Source organism: Malaclemys terrapin, chromosome 18 (assembly GCF_027887155.1).
Source record: "Malaclemys terrapin pileata isolate rMalTer1 chromosome 18, rMalTer1.hap1, whole genome shotgun sequence".
Lineage (NCBI taxonomy): Eukaryota > Metazoa > Chordata > Testudines > Emydidae > Malaclemys > Malaclemys terrapin.
Window position 1 is genome coordinate 8,502,527 of NC_071522.1, and position 14,816 is coordinate 8,517,342.

Below are 14,816 nucleotides of genomic sequence, written 5' to 3' on the forward strand. Positions count from 1 at the left end.
ATTTTGGAGCGGACGCTGGAACCAGACAGTTCGGATGAAGAGCCTCCTCCTGTCTACTCACCCCCTGCCTATGATATGCATGTCTTTGACCGGCAGTATCCACAAGCTCCACCGAGCCCCCCTCCCAGGTAAGAGCCACGGTGTGGAGTCCACCCAGCATGAGTCCACTGCCTCGCAGGAAAGAGCCAGGAGCAAGCTTGTTCTGGGTTACCGTAATGGGGAGCCTCTAGTGTTGGGGTCACACTCTGAATCTCTGAAAGGACACTGTTGGGGTGGAGCAAGTGCATTTCAAGATGTTTATCTCACTGCCTGTAGTTTCCTTTTATAGACTGGAGTGGATTTGTTTCCTTAACAAAAGGTTTTGTCTCCCACCCATATACAAGTGTGCTTGGGAATGCCAGGCTATGCATGTTGGCTTGCTGCTATGGGGATAGTTGGGAGGGCCGGGCCACATAGGCTGGCGCATTGCTGAGCTTGAAATGGTAGTGAATCAAACCCACAGGATTAGGAACACCAGTTCATAAAAATGAAGCAAGCTAGTAGGTAACAGAAACACCAGGCTGCTTTCTTTTGGGGCTAGTGATGATGTTGTGTACACTGCCTTGTGGAGGAGGCACTGGTGACTAAGAAGTGCGAAGCACTAGTGATGGGGATTCTGATAGCTCCAGGAACCTCGCCTCCTCAGTGGGGATGTTTATGACAGGAGGGCAAAAATTGGAACCATTTATCTTTGAGCCTGATCTTTGCAGGAGGGGCAGGATGGGTCTGGATCTAAACCGCACCAGACGCAAAATCAAAACCCGGATGAGCAAAGTTTAGTGCAATTGCAGCACAAATTTTTTCACCCTTCCTGTAGTCAGTAGGTTTTGATGGAATGTTCCACTAGAAGGTGTGAAAGACTGTCCTGCAGCCTACTCCCTCAGGATAGAAAGCTTAGCATGAATGGAAAAGAACCATCCTTTCTCCTGTATTGCTAATTAGATGGACTTGCACACCATTCAATACACTGTCCTTGCTGCTGTCTGCCATATTTTCTATTTCACCATGTTGCTTTGGCCAGAGGTTGAGTGTTTTTGAAGGGCAGATGCGCCAGACACATTCCGAGGCTGCACAAATGGCTTCACTGCGTTTTGGCTGGCCTCTTGTGTGGTCGGCTGGTGAGAGTTAATTAAGATTGGGTGAGATAAAGCCAGAGGGGATGAATGAAGATCACAGCTGGGTGAAAATGTCTGCAAGGCTGTAGAAACCCAACAGCTGAAAGGCCCAGAAAATAATTCGTGGATTGAATGGAATGTCAAAAATTAGCTAAAAGAGGTGAGCTGTTGTTTCATCTAAACAACAGCAGGTGGTTTCTCTCATTGAGCCTGTTGCTATTCATCACTGAAAACAAAGAGATTTTATAGTCAGAAAATCTAGAGTAACAGAGATGGTGGCTATAGAAATTGCACATATGTCTTTAAATGTAGACAGCCCACTGCATTCCTCAGGCACTAAAGCCAGACTTCATTCATTGTTCAATATGTCCTAGCAATCAGTTGTCACATACTCAGGAGTAAAATTTGACCATAACCCAACATGCTGCGCTTGCTGGGAACACCTGAAAATTAAGATCTCTTCCTGTATCACCTTGATGCAAAAACTATCGGGAACCTCCTGGGGAGCAGACCCTTTGGTCCTTCATACATCTGACTCTGGTGTTTGCTCCAGCTGAAAACTGCTCTATGGTCTGGGGTGAAGCTGCTACGCTTAGGTTGTCTACATGGAACTGAATTTGGCCACTTGTATTATTAGTGGCTGTTTGAATTATACTGCAGTCTGTGTTAGGGCACGTTGTTCTGGCAGACCTTCGACAAGATGCCATGACTGTCAAGTCTGCCTGGAGAGCTGTGACAGGTGAAAATCAACCAATTACATTTCCGGGTAACTGATGCCCCATTTTCAAACAGGAAACAACTTGCAGCGCCAACTCCAAGTTCTGCTTACATTCAGGGGAGGAATTCCACTCCTGCAGATGGGTGTGAGAGACAGTGGCTGATCTCTTGACACTCCTTTGCCAAAGCAGCTCACCCACTGCTGGAGAGGAGTACTACTGGCCCTTTACCATGTGTGGATAGTCAGCACCACAAGGCAGGTGAAAACTAGGTTCTTATAGAGTGGAAGTATCGGTGGGAGAGAGAGTCTAACACACTGAGTAAATTCAGGAGTCCATCACTGCACCTGCCTCCTTGTCCACTTAATCGTAGATCCTGGACCAGCCTCAACAGGGTACGCTCTGGCTCATCCAGAGTAGCCGCAACCATAGACAGGCACGCATTTCCTCCATGTGCTGTGACTGTGGAGCAGTATTGCAGACAATAACTCATGTGGTGGAAGTGTGCCCAACCCAACATCTGGAGGGTGGTTTACCCCTTGCCTCCTATGATACAGAGGCTATGCTTTGCTTACGAACCTGGACTGAGCTCTGTCATCTGCATATGAGAGGAGGAGGAGCAATCGCTAAATTGTACTGTGGATTAGACGAGCTTATAGTGAACTGGCCAGTAGGTATGCTCAAGTTGTAATAGTTGTCCACTGACCTAGTAGATATGGTGGAATCAGAAGTGCTAAATGGTGTAATGAGCCCTATACTGCTGAGACTCATTGAGATTCTCACTTAGCTCGGCTGGAAGAGGCTTGGTCTTCTGGAGCAAGAGGATCCAAATTTTATCCCTCTTGTTGCTGTGATGTTCTGAGTGGCCGTGGGATGTGTATCACTGTGACAACTGGGGAGTTCCAGCTGGTCCGGGATTTGATAAATTTTCATAGAGCATAAGGCCAGAAGGGATCACTAGATCATCTGAATATCATAGGCCATTAAACTTCATACATTTACCCCTGCATTGAGCCCAGTAATTTTGCTTGGCTAAAGCCTATCTTCCAAAAGGCATCCAGACTTAATCTGAAGACTCAAACCACCACTTCCCTTGGTAGTTTGTTCAAACTTACTGCTAAAAGTGGCCTGTTTTCTAACTGAAATTTATCTGGCTTCCGCTTCCAACCATTGTTTCTTATTCTGCCTTTCTGACCTAGATGAAAAAGCCCTTTTGTAGCTGGTATTTCTCCCTGTGAAGGCACTTAAATATATATTACATTTGTGGTGTCTTTTCTGTCTCTAGTTTCCATTATTCTGTGATATACTAACAGGCTATCCAGTGCATCTAGGCTAGAAAAGCTTAGTTTTCCCCATAAAGCATAATACTGACATATATATATATGTGTGTGTGTGTGTGTGTATATATGGGTATATATATATATATATATATAATAGAGATGATCAAATAGCTTATCAGTGCAACCACACACCTGTTTGCTATATACTGTAACTCTGAAATCGCCTTTTTGGAATACCAGTGGCTGTCCTCCTGGGGTTCCGCACAGAGGTGCCAGCACATTACTGACCTGAGGGCAGCCTTGACAATTGGCAGAGAGCCCGAGGGCTGCGCCTGGTTTGTACAAAATGGATTTATCCAGCTAGCTCATCTTTCACCGTGAAGGCGGCACGGGGCACGCTGGTTTTGACCCAGCATTGTGTGCTGGGATCTGTAGTTGGGTTGGCCCTTCTCTGCTGGTTCAATAAGATCTGCAGCTGCTAAGGAGGCTGGCTTAGGAGAAGCAGGCTCCCCTAGAGAGTGTGGCTGTGAAGGGTCAAGTGATGCAATTCACTGATGTAGAATTGTCCTGGGGGTGGAGGGAGAAATATGCTCTCCCTGTTCCTTTAGTCAAACCCAAACACTACTTGATTCTTCTCTGGCTGATTCCTGCTGTCCCTCTGGCGCCTCTGCAGGATGGGTACAGTCAGAATTTGAAAGGGAAGTTCCAAAGTGGGAGTTGCCTGGGAAGAGGCTTTTATTTGTTTTCTTCCCCATGTGTAAGTAGTAATGAAGACATGAACATTCACACGCAATCATCATCGCCTCCTGCCACCTCTGCTGACTTTTATGCTTCACTGCAAGCCCTGAAAATAAAATCCACAGCTCCTGAGCTCTTAGAGAAAGCAATAAGTTCTTTCCACGTCAGCACGAAATCTGCCAGAGTGGAGCTCCTCACCTCCCTCCTCATCTCTTCTGCCCCCTGCCAGCTTTGTGCCTTCTTTCAAGCTGCCCTGTACTCCTCTCAATTAACGTACACCAGGCCCCCGCTGCCCCTCCAGCTTCAAACAGCTCCTGGAAACCTGACAACTAAGAGCATCCAGACTCCGCTCTGCGTTTGTTCTCAGCGTTCTGCCTGCCTCCCGGTGCCTGTGCGTTGTTCAGGACAAGGATTCAGTTCTTTGAGCAGTGCATCTTGCTTTGGGTAAAGCACCTTGTATGCTGACTTTGACCAATAAATAATAACTTCTCCTGGGAGGCTGTTAATTGGGGAAATCCTTGACACAGAGGCCAAGCCTGTCCCACATGTGGGGAGATTTGGAGTTTGGGGTGGGAGGGGAGGAGATGAAGATCCCAGAAGAAACTCCCTCCCCCTGAAAATGCAAAATAAAAGAAGCCAATTTCAAACTCCCAGAAATGCAGGCAGCACCACTCTAGCAGTGGGTTCAATTAGGCTGTGGAATAGCCTCCCCAAGGAAATGGGGTCCAGTGCTCAGGGCGTTTAAAACTAAAGCATTAGGAAAGATACAACCGGGGGACAGTCCTGGTCGTGGTGACCTAATGGGTCTCTTCTGTGTCTGCGTTCTGTGATTCTGGGGAATGCTCTGGCAAATAGCCCCATCAGAACTCCAGAAAGAATTGACCAGTGCAAATGAAAGCATTAACAGACTGATAGGCAAGAAAGCAGGAAGGTCCCATGTCACATTATCCGAGTGTACATATAGGGGAAGATAGAAGAAATGGTGAGCAAGGCATGGTCTGTGCACCCAGAATGTGATAAAGGGCTGAGGATACAGGCTACCCATGTACCCAGACTGCCTGCTGTGATGGGTTAGATCACGGAAACCCCCTTGGGACTGCCATCTGATGTGTTGAGACTACCTCTGAGCCCGTTTTCCCTGACAGGAAACCTTGCCTTGTTTGAGCCAGACACGCTTGCCTGCTGCAAACACAGGCCCTCGGTCTGAACAACATCCCCAAAAAGCTGCAGGCTTAACTGAAAACAGCTTAAGAAGTGTTCCTGTCTCCAACACCCAGAGGCCCAGTTCCTAATGGGGTCCAAACCCCAAATAAATCCATTTTACCCTGTATAAAGCTTATATGGGATAAACTCATAAATTGTTTGCACTCTATAACACTGATAAAGAGGTATGCACAGCTGTTACCCCCCCCCCCCATTTCTCGTGATTGTTGCCCCCTTTGTTCTGTTCCACTGCCTTATATATCTTTTGCACAAGGCGGGAATCCTTTGTCCCTCTCTGGGTTCCCACCCCTCCTTCTAAATGGAAAAGCACCGGGTTAAAGATGGATTCCAGTTCAGGTGACATGATCACGTCACTGTAAGACTCCAAGCCCTCATTCCTCCCAGCCTGACTGACAGGAAGGCCTGCAAGCAAACAGAGCCATCCACTGTCAATTGTCCTGGTTGATGGGAGCCATCAAGATTCCAAACCACCATTAATGGCCCACACTTTGTATAACTACAATAGGACCTCAGAGTTGTATTTCATATTTTTAGTTTCAGATACAAGAGTGATACATTTATACAAATAGGATGACAACACTCAGATTATAAGCTTTGTAATGATATCTTACAAGAGACCTTTTGCATGAGGCATATTCCAGTTACATTATATTCACACTCATTAGCATATTTTCATAAAATCGTATAGAGCGCAACGTCACACCTGCCATCCGCATACAGCACTGATAGTGATGCCTATGGTGCTGTCAATTCACATTCACAGGTTCCATTTGCAGCCTGTGTTCTTCACTCATTGCTGACAGATTTGACATGCCAAAGAGTCGGCTGCAACTTCCAGCCTTACAGCAATTCAGTGGTAGGTTTAGCACAGAGCCGGTCAAAGGACTTCTTGGTTAGTGATGTGCCTTCTGCTCTGTAGTGGCCATTACAACACTGCAGGGGTCACTTCCATTTGGCTCTTGAACTTCACCCTCTGGCCAAATCTAACCGTCAGCAGTTACCCCACAGGGGCTTGTTTTCCATCCTCTTTCAACGGGACTGAAACAGACAAAACTTCACTTTATGTTATCCTTAAAGGTTGCCAGACCCAGTCACACCACTTGGCTTATCAAGTCTTGTATCCTGCCTCAGCTCTGGCCCTATGCCTGAGGGTTTTAAGGAAGCAAACACTGCCCTTCTCTTCTCTTCCTCCCCTCCGCACAGGAACGCTCCCGGGCAGTTATGCAATGCTGCACTTTGTGGGGTTGAGTGGGTGTGATTTACATAGTTAAGGCATAACCCTCTCAGTGTTGCCAACACCAACACAATGTTTGGTGATTTTCTTAAACCTCAGCTCCTTGTGTCATTATCTGAGAATCTTGAGTAACAAAACAAAGTGTCAGGTTTCAGAGTAGCAGCCGTGTTAGTCTGTATCCGCAAAAAGAACAGGAGTACTTGTGGCACCTTAGAGACTAACAAATTTATTAGAGCATAAGGAAACAAAGTGTAAATGTCCAGCAGAGGAAAGTTTGAAAACGTGATGACACCAAAAGGCTCAAAAACTCCACGGCAAATAAAAAGAACCCCAAATTTGTTACTTTAAAAAAAATTTTAAGTCAAGATTGTGATTTTGGGGGGAAAGGAGATGATGGCTGATGTGATTTTTTGAATGCTTGAGGTGGGCCCTCAATTCCTAGTCAAGTCAGTGGGAATCGAGGGCACTCATACCTTGAGGAGCTGGGTTCTTAGAGTTTGCAGAGTGAGCCAGAATGCTGAAATGATTGCTTTCTCATCTCGGTGTCTTTTTTTCCATGGCCTACAGGATTGATGTACCCAATTCGAGTGGCCCTCAGGTGCACAGACGGTACAGGAACTGGAATCCACCATTACTAGGCAACCTTCCTGATGATTTCCTTCGCATTCTACCCCAGCAGATGGACAGTGTGCAGGTGAGAGGCAAATATGTTCAACTATATAGCATCTAGACTCCTTATGGTGACAAGTTCAAATCCTAGCAGGGCTGTTTCTGTCCTTCATCTTTCTGAAGTAGATTCACTGAGCAGTGCATAGATTACCATGAAGGGGCATTTCCAATGAAAACCTAGTGATGCTGTGAGATTAAATTCATCCCAAAATGTAAGATGTGCCAAAATCAAATTTTTTACAAACCTCTAGAAATATCAGAACTTAAAATTCAGCTATCAGCCTTCTCCTGTAGGGTTTACAACCCTAACTTTGCAGCAGGTGTGGCCTTTTAAGTATAGACAAGCCCTCTGGCTTCCAAGATGCATCATGGCAATTTTCATAGGAGTAGGCATTTGACTGGGCGTCCCTGCCCAAAATTTTCCTTGTCCCCCTCTATTATACAATATGTTGCAGACTGGCTGGCTGCTGCCCTCCTACCCCAGAGGTAAGCTTCATTTTAATGGTGCCATATAAATTAGGGTTTGTGAACTGCCTTTGGACTTCAGCATCAATACTTCCTTAGCATGGTCCTAAAACTCTATAGCTGGGCATCTCACAGGGTATCAATTTATGCATCTTGACAGAGCTGCAATAGGGAGTTGTCTCCTGCAAGAAGCAAGAATGACCACTGAGCGAACTACTCTCAGACCTAAATGCAAAGCTTATTTCTTCCACTTAGCTTTCCCACAGTATTTTCTCTGCCCACCCAACTCCCATGTATATAAACAAGCAAACAAACCCAGACCTTAAGATGTCTCTCCTATAGGCTAGGAAAGGCGAGACAGAAAATGCAATGAAGGGGGCCAAATTGTAAGTACCCAGTTAGACAGCTAGATTCTTCCCTTCCCTTTTGGCTCCGAAGGCACTTGTGCCCCAGTTTCATAAATTATTGCCCTGGAGCTTCATCTTCTCAGGCTATATTACCTTTCTGGGAATAGAAACCTGCCTGTTCACTGGGCTCTGGGGGAAGAGATGTCCTGGTGCCTTTTTCCTTCCTCAGGAATTGTAGGCTATTGCTTTTTATGGCCCTCTGAGACCAGATACAAATCAGATAAATATGGTAGGCAAGGTGAGATTGCTACTGGATGGAATGTTTCTCCTCCTTTCTATTTTGCATGCACAGATACATGCACGAGCAGGGAAATGAGATATAGAAGATGTTAGGATTTGTCTCAGATAGTGGAATTTGTCAGATGGTAAATTGCATTTTCAGCCGTTAGTTGGGGAAAATAAAAGCTGTGCCACTTCGGCTTCCCTCAGTGAGAGGCTTTGCACTTCTCCCCATGTCAAAGCCAGGTTCAGCCCTGGTTTGATGTTGATTTAGCCATCAGAAGAACGCTGATGATTAATTCTTGTATTTAAAGTGAGGCTCTGACTATAAAAGTAGTTTCATGGGATCATTGTGACTTTCTGATTTCCAGATTAGATGTTCTCAGATTCCAAGTTAAAAAGAAAAAACACAACCTTTTTCTCCCCAATAGCCAGCCCTGCTGACTTAGCCTGAGATCTGAGCGTCAAGCTGGGTACTTTCCTTTTCACTAGCAATACTAGCAATAAAGCCGGGCCAAACTAAGCCCTCATTGACTCCCATGGTGTAGCCTGATTGCCTTCAGTAAGTTTGCACATGTGTAATTGATTGGAACGTGGTAAATACTTCTATTGATGATGCTCAAGGAGGAAGAGAATCTAGCTCACTATCCCACAGCTGAGTTGGCTCTGCTAGGCTGGCTGAGAAATACAGCCAAGGAAAAATGTATGCACCATATAGTCAGCATATCTGCTGCTGATTTTGCTTGGGAGCAAATATGCTGGGGAAGAGAGTGCCTTTTTCACAGTTGCTTTTCCCAGTAGAGATTTTCACTTTAACCAAGATCAGGGTTGAAGCCCTTTGGTAAGGCTGAATTACAGAGGGGAGTACAGCCTGCTGTTGACCAAACTGTGCTGATTCTGTTGATAGATGGGGACCTTTAATCTTCAATATTGATATTCCAGCACCTTTCACAAGAGTTAAAACCTTGATTCAGCAAAGCACTTATGCTTCAGTGTCATTGAAGTCATTGGGACTTAAACACAGGCTCAAGTGCTTTGTTGAATCCCGGCTTATAGTCACACACACTGGTTACTGTAATGAGCTGCTCAGGGCCTTCATTGACTCTTCCTTTATGTCACACGCTTGTCCAGAGTTCACAAAGTTGCCATCAGACTGTGCCGGGCGAGGGCAGCCAGAGATCCCAGGGCACGTTGGACCAAGAGAGGAAGTGGAAACAGTACCTGGAAGATGAGCGAATTGCGCTCTTCTTACAGAACGAAGAGTTCATGAAGGAGCTCCAGAGGAACCGGGATTTTCTCCTGGCCCTTGAGAGAGGTGATAAGCCATTTCAGAGACTTCTGTGTATGCTTTTCATGTGCTTGAATTCCTCCTTTGCTGCAACTTCCAGCCCTTAGGTCTCATTTTCCATTGCCCTACACCTTGTGTCATCATTTACACCAATACAAAATGAGTGAAAAATGCAACTACAGCACAATGGCAACGTTTTCCTCCCATGTTGCACTTCTGCTGCATTGGTGTAAATAACCTGAGGGTGCAGTGCTATGGAGACTCAGACCCATTGGAAGCTGATGGCAGGGGCACTTTCTGTTCCTGCTAGCCTGGCTTGGGAGTCTTGCTCATGGGTCTCCTAACTCTGCAAAGTCCTTCCATCTTCCCCACCAGTTAATACTCCTTTCATGACCATCAGACCTATAGAAGCATTGGGTGAAATCCTGGCAAAACTCCCCTTGACTTCCGTGAGGCCACGAATTTCATCTGTTGTCCTCTGATCCCTCCTCCCACCTCTTCCGAAAGACCTAGACAAAACACTCCATCAGCTGTGATTGGTCTCCAAAGGTTGGGCTTTATCATTACATCCTTGTTCCCCCTCCGCCGATATTGCTGTTTTGATTATTTCCCTTTTAACCCTCCCTGCCTACAAAAAGGATAATTCTACTAGGGTTTGGTATATGATCACCTCACTCTTTTAGCATTGTAACCTCTGTCACTGTAAAATACTGCTGGGTTTCCCAGAACTTCTCACCACCTTCTGTCTAGCGTCTCTTGCTAGCTGTTCTCAGCAGCTTTTCTGATGACACTACAAGGAGAAGTTCAGTGGTTTTGGTGACTTGAGGTCTCTTGAATTATGTGCCAGCCCCTTGCCAGTTCCTCTCTGCTCTGTCACTTTAATTCTGACCACACAGGCTAATATATTCCCATCTGGCTTATCTCACCAGTCATGGTATTTGTCACTCACAGGTCTCACTCTTGGTTTGGGAAAGCTCATCCTAATGCCTTAATTTAAATGCTCAGCCTCCTGTCCATCACAGCCAGAAAATCAGCTGCTCACTTACGATTTTCATTTTCTCTCCTTTGCCATGGTAAGACTAGCATTTTCCAGCCTGCTTCTCTAATCTCTGTCATTAAAACATGGGTGGTGCATGAAGCTTGAATGAATGAATAGAAACCACAAAATACAACACAGTGTCGCTCCTAGATGGTGATTAAGGGCCATGTGATACATTTCATTCATTGTGCATCTTAGACTGCCTTGCCTACAGCTCCACCTTGAATCATCTGCCCCAGGCCTGCTCCAGTGTTCTGAACCTCTGAGCAGCTTTGGACAGACAGCATTCTTTGTTTTCAAAAAGCAGTTCAACAGAGAAATATTTCCATCTTTCCATGAACAACTGGGATTGCCCCTCAGTGTTACACTAGCCCTATGTGTTGGATTGCCACTGTTACTTCTTCTGAGAGGTTTCAACTGGTGCCTTATACTATTGATTGAATACATATATAGTGAATATATGTTCAGTATATATAACATAAGTAGAGAGAGGTGCACATGCTGAGTTAACTTGGCTACTGGTACCTCAGGCTTTACCTTGCCTGACTTTTTACTGAACATTGCAGTAACACAACTTTCTATACAAAATAAATGCACGCACACACACACTGTCCAACAGGTCCACCCAGCCTTTGAAATACTCTTTCTGGAGCAGTGTTCTTCAAGTGAGACTACAGCCCAGTGGGTTTTGCACCTCTCAAAGATGTTCATACCCACTGTGCTCTAGCTGTCTGATCCTTTCAGAGGAACAGTTGTAAAGGAAATGGGATTGCATTTGTTGCTTGACTGCCTTGTATGTTGGTTTTGAAGGGGTCTGAGTTTATACTCTGGGGATTGGGATGTGGAGGCACAAAGTTACCACCAATTAGCTTTATGCTTTACATGTGCAGAACTCTAGCATTCGGAGCCTGCAGCAGTGTTGGGGGCACAGTTCACTTCCTCTCTTGATTTCTCAAGCATTGTGATTTCTCAAGCACTTTTCCTCTGAGGCAGAGGGACACAGTGGAGAGAGCATGTGCTATCCAGCGCAGCAAAAAGACTGGAAAGCACTTGCCCAGTTTTCTTGTGCTATCACTTATTGCCAGCTGGGATCCCGCTCCTCAACAGAACAGCAGACAGCACTTCAGACCGCGTTTGCTCACTTTGCTGACAGATGGAACCCAGAACAAAGCAAACCAGGCTGGGACTGCAAACTTGAAGCAGGCAGCATTGAGGTCTAGCTTAACTGCACTGCTTCAAAACAAAGCTGCACATTTGGAATCCAGATCTCAAATGCCCCCATAGTTTTAGATTAGGAAAGAGCCTTCAGCCCAAGGGTCTTTATTCAGCCTCACTATAAAGAGAGGTGCCTATCTGCAAAATCTGACCCTGGATCTTGATTTAACATACCCAGCATTAGAAGATGTGTTGATCTGGGGTTGTGATATGTCTTTGACTCCATTTTTTCAGAAGCATGAATATCCTCTTCTGACGCCATCAGAGATGCATGCAGTTAACAGACACGAGGATTATTACCCATTAGTTTTTAATCTTTGCCTGACAAGAGTTGTCAGCTTTTGAAAGTAAAACCATACAAGCCAATTTCTTTAAGTGTATTTCATCGTGCTGGTGACACACCAAGTTTCTGAAAATGCTCTCACAAATCATACCTCATTAAGTCCAGTCACAATATATGGCAATTAATTTCAGCTCACGCTATACTTTGGGCCTGATTGTCTGGAGTGCTGATCACCTGCAAGTTCCTATTGACCTCAGATGGAGTCGGGGTACTCAGCGTTTCTGACAATCAGGATGCTCTTAATTGGGTGCCCACATGTGGATTTAGATGTCTGCCATTTAGAAACCTAAGGCTGAGCATTTTTTGCCTTAGTTGATTATATTAGGATGGTCACATTTTTGTGCTATTTCTTTTCCATTCAAAAACCCAGCCTCTGGGTGAAGCAGATGCTTGCTTAGTGATTTGGATTCAACTGAGCCCAGCCAGCCCAATTGACTTCCTGTTTTTAACCATGCTATTGATGGGTCTCAGTCCTGACTCCCGGCTATCCAGCCCCACAGTGTGGTCCCTGTAGGGATCAGGCACACTGGCAGAGCAGTGTGGGGAAGCTGGCTCTACTGCCGTCCAGGCTGTACCTACCCTGTGGATGGAGGACTTCAGCCTTCTGGGCTGTCAGTTCTGCCCCTTTCATAAACCATCAAAACAAATTTAAGATTAAGAAAAAAAAATTCCCCTGCTCCTGCCCCAGACTCCCTTCCTCATTCCAGACCTTGTTACACTGAAGCTGTAAAACACCCTTGGCAGTGAGTGCAATGTAATGCCTGGCTAGGTCGAGGAGAATGGAATAAATGATTCAGGGTTCCAGGGCTAATTGAATGTTTTTTATTTTTCAGATCGACTGAAGTATGAGTCAAAAAAATCCAAGTCGACCAGTGTTGCCGTCAGTAACGATTTCAGCTTTTCTTCTATACAACCAGGTAATTTACAAGCCGTGCATGAGCATATGATCACAGAGATCTCCTGGCAGCTGCTCTCGTATTTCTAAGGCTTCTGCCATTGCGTTGTCTGCAGAGGGCCACACTGCGGGTAGGTCTTCGCTGAAAAAAAAAGTGTATTCTAACTCAAATTAGCCAGCTTGGGTTAAAATAGCAGTAAAGACGTGTCAGCTTGGGTAGCAGCTCGAGTTCAGCCCCAGGCTGCTTTATCAGTTTTAAGTCGAGCTGCTAACCCAAGTTAAAAGCTAAGATGCCGTATCTTTACTGCTGTTTTAATCAGAGTGAAGAACACACCTTTTTTGCAGTGGAGACATACCTTGTGACATGAATGGCAGAGGGTGAAAACCTTCCTTTTGTTGGCTATTGACACCAAGCCCTTTCTCCTCTCCAAAATGTCCTATGTTTGGGGCTGGAAAGGAATTCTCCCCCTGGGGGTATAGGCAGGGACGTTGTGGAGACTTCTGATAACTGTAAAAATAGTGTGATTTGAGTAGAAGTTATGGGGGAGATTTTCAGAGGCACAAAGGGAAGTTGGGCCAGCCAGTGGGAGTTGAGCCCCTAACTCTTGTCTTTGCTTGGAAAATCTCCCCCTTACGTTTCCTATCCTGCAGCAGAGAATTTCTGTTTTCTCTCAGTTGCTGGAGCTGCTGGGAATGGGCAAAATGACCCAGAAAAGGGTGGCACACCTTTTGCTAGCCTCTTTGCTACTTCCTCTTGCCTACATGACACTGTATTAATAGCGCCTGCGTTGTCACAATCCCTCAGCAGTCGCAAAGCTTAGGTTCCAATCAGGTTGCAATAAGGAGACAGTAAGATGCTGTTTTCTACTCCGCTCTCTCTTCTGCCCTAGGCCTAGAGTCCAGCACATGCCTCGAGCTTTGATCAAATGAAACTTGGAAACCATCGTTTCTTCTACACTGGCCCAGGGCTAAAAGAGTCCTCATCATTCCCCTTCCTAGTCCTTTTCTCTCTTGCCATGCATGGCTATGTAGATTTTGCTTGGGAGTGGAGGTAGAATGAAGAGAACTCTGATCTAGTTCCCAAGTATAACAAAACATGCCCTTGTCTAGCCCAGGAGCCGGGGATCATGCCTTGCAGGCATACCAACTATCTGAGTAATCTTGATTAACCTTAGGGACTGCATAGCAGCTGCCCCCAAAGGACAGAATTAGCATTGGTGTCTGTCAGTATCTTCATCTTCAGAGCAGGACACAGCGAATGGAGCTATTCATCGAGGCTTGACGTGACGATTTTGGCTAAGGTTACGGAATTTCAATTGTGCCCAGATTTGATAAAGGGGGTGGGAAACACAAGGATACGATTAACAAGGAGCTGTGACTCACCCAGATCAGCTGCCTGCACTAGTACAGCTGAGACTTCTAAACTTTCTCCATTCTTAATTAACTGTCTGTGTCATCATGGTAATGCGAATGATCTTGGAGCATGATCTAATAACCAACTGAGAAATAAAATTAGCAGATTGGGTGACTTGGAATCACTTTCTCTCAAAGAAGCAAGAGGCTTTTTGTTCAGCCTTTTTTTTTTTTTTTTTTTTTTGTATGAACAGACATTGATGGATGGGGCCTGATTCTGCAGGGCCTTGAACTTTGTGTAGTCATTTTGCTTTCACTCCTGTGCATCCATTATGCACAGGAGTGAAAGCTGCCAGGTCAGAGTGGTAGCACCTACAGCTGCTCTGCATTCATTCTGCACAGGTAGTAAAGTTGTAGAGCACTGGAGATTCAAGCCCACAGGCAGGCAGAAATCACCCATAACTCTGTTGAAATCAACAGAGCCACAGCTGTAATCTCTTATCTGTAACCCTTTTAAAGGGAGGACTGTACTGGAAGCAACTGAATGTGGAGGGTCACTTTGATCCCAAGAGGCCTA

General features: G+C 45.5%; 1 protein-coding gene across 5 annotated transcripts in view; it reads left to right on the plus strand.

Annotated features, from left to right (window-relative positions):
* Positions 1 to 14,816, plus strand: part of CUEDC1 (CUE domain containing 1) — a 123,646-nt gene that overhangs the window by 98,320 nt on the left and 10,510 nt on the right. For all 5 annotated transcript variants that reach the window (XM_054008201.1, XM_054008204.1, XM_054008202.1 and 2 more), the window contains 4 exons: positions 1 to 128; positions 6,914 to 7,040; positions 9,238 to 9,421; positions 12,825 to 12,908. In XM_054008201.1, the coding sequence (XP_053864176.1) occupies positions 1 to 128; positions 6,914 to 7,040; positions 9,238 to 9,421; positions 12,825 to 12,908 (523 nt within the window). The remainder of the gene's footprint in view (positions 129 to 6,913; positions 7,041 to 9,237; positions 9,422 to 12,824; positions 12,909 to 14,816) is intronic.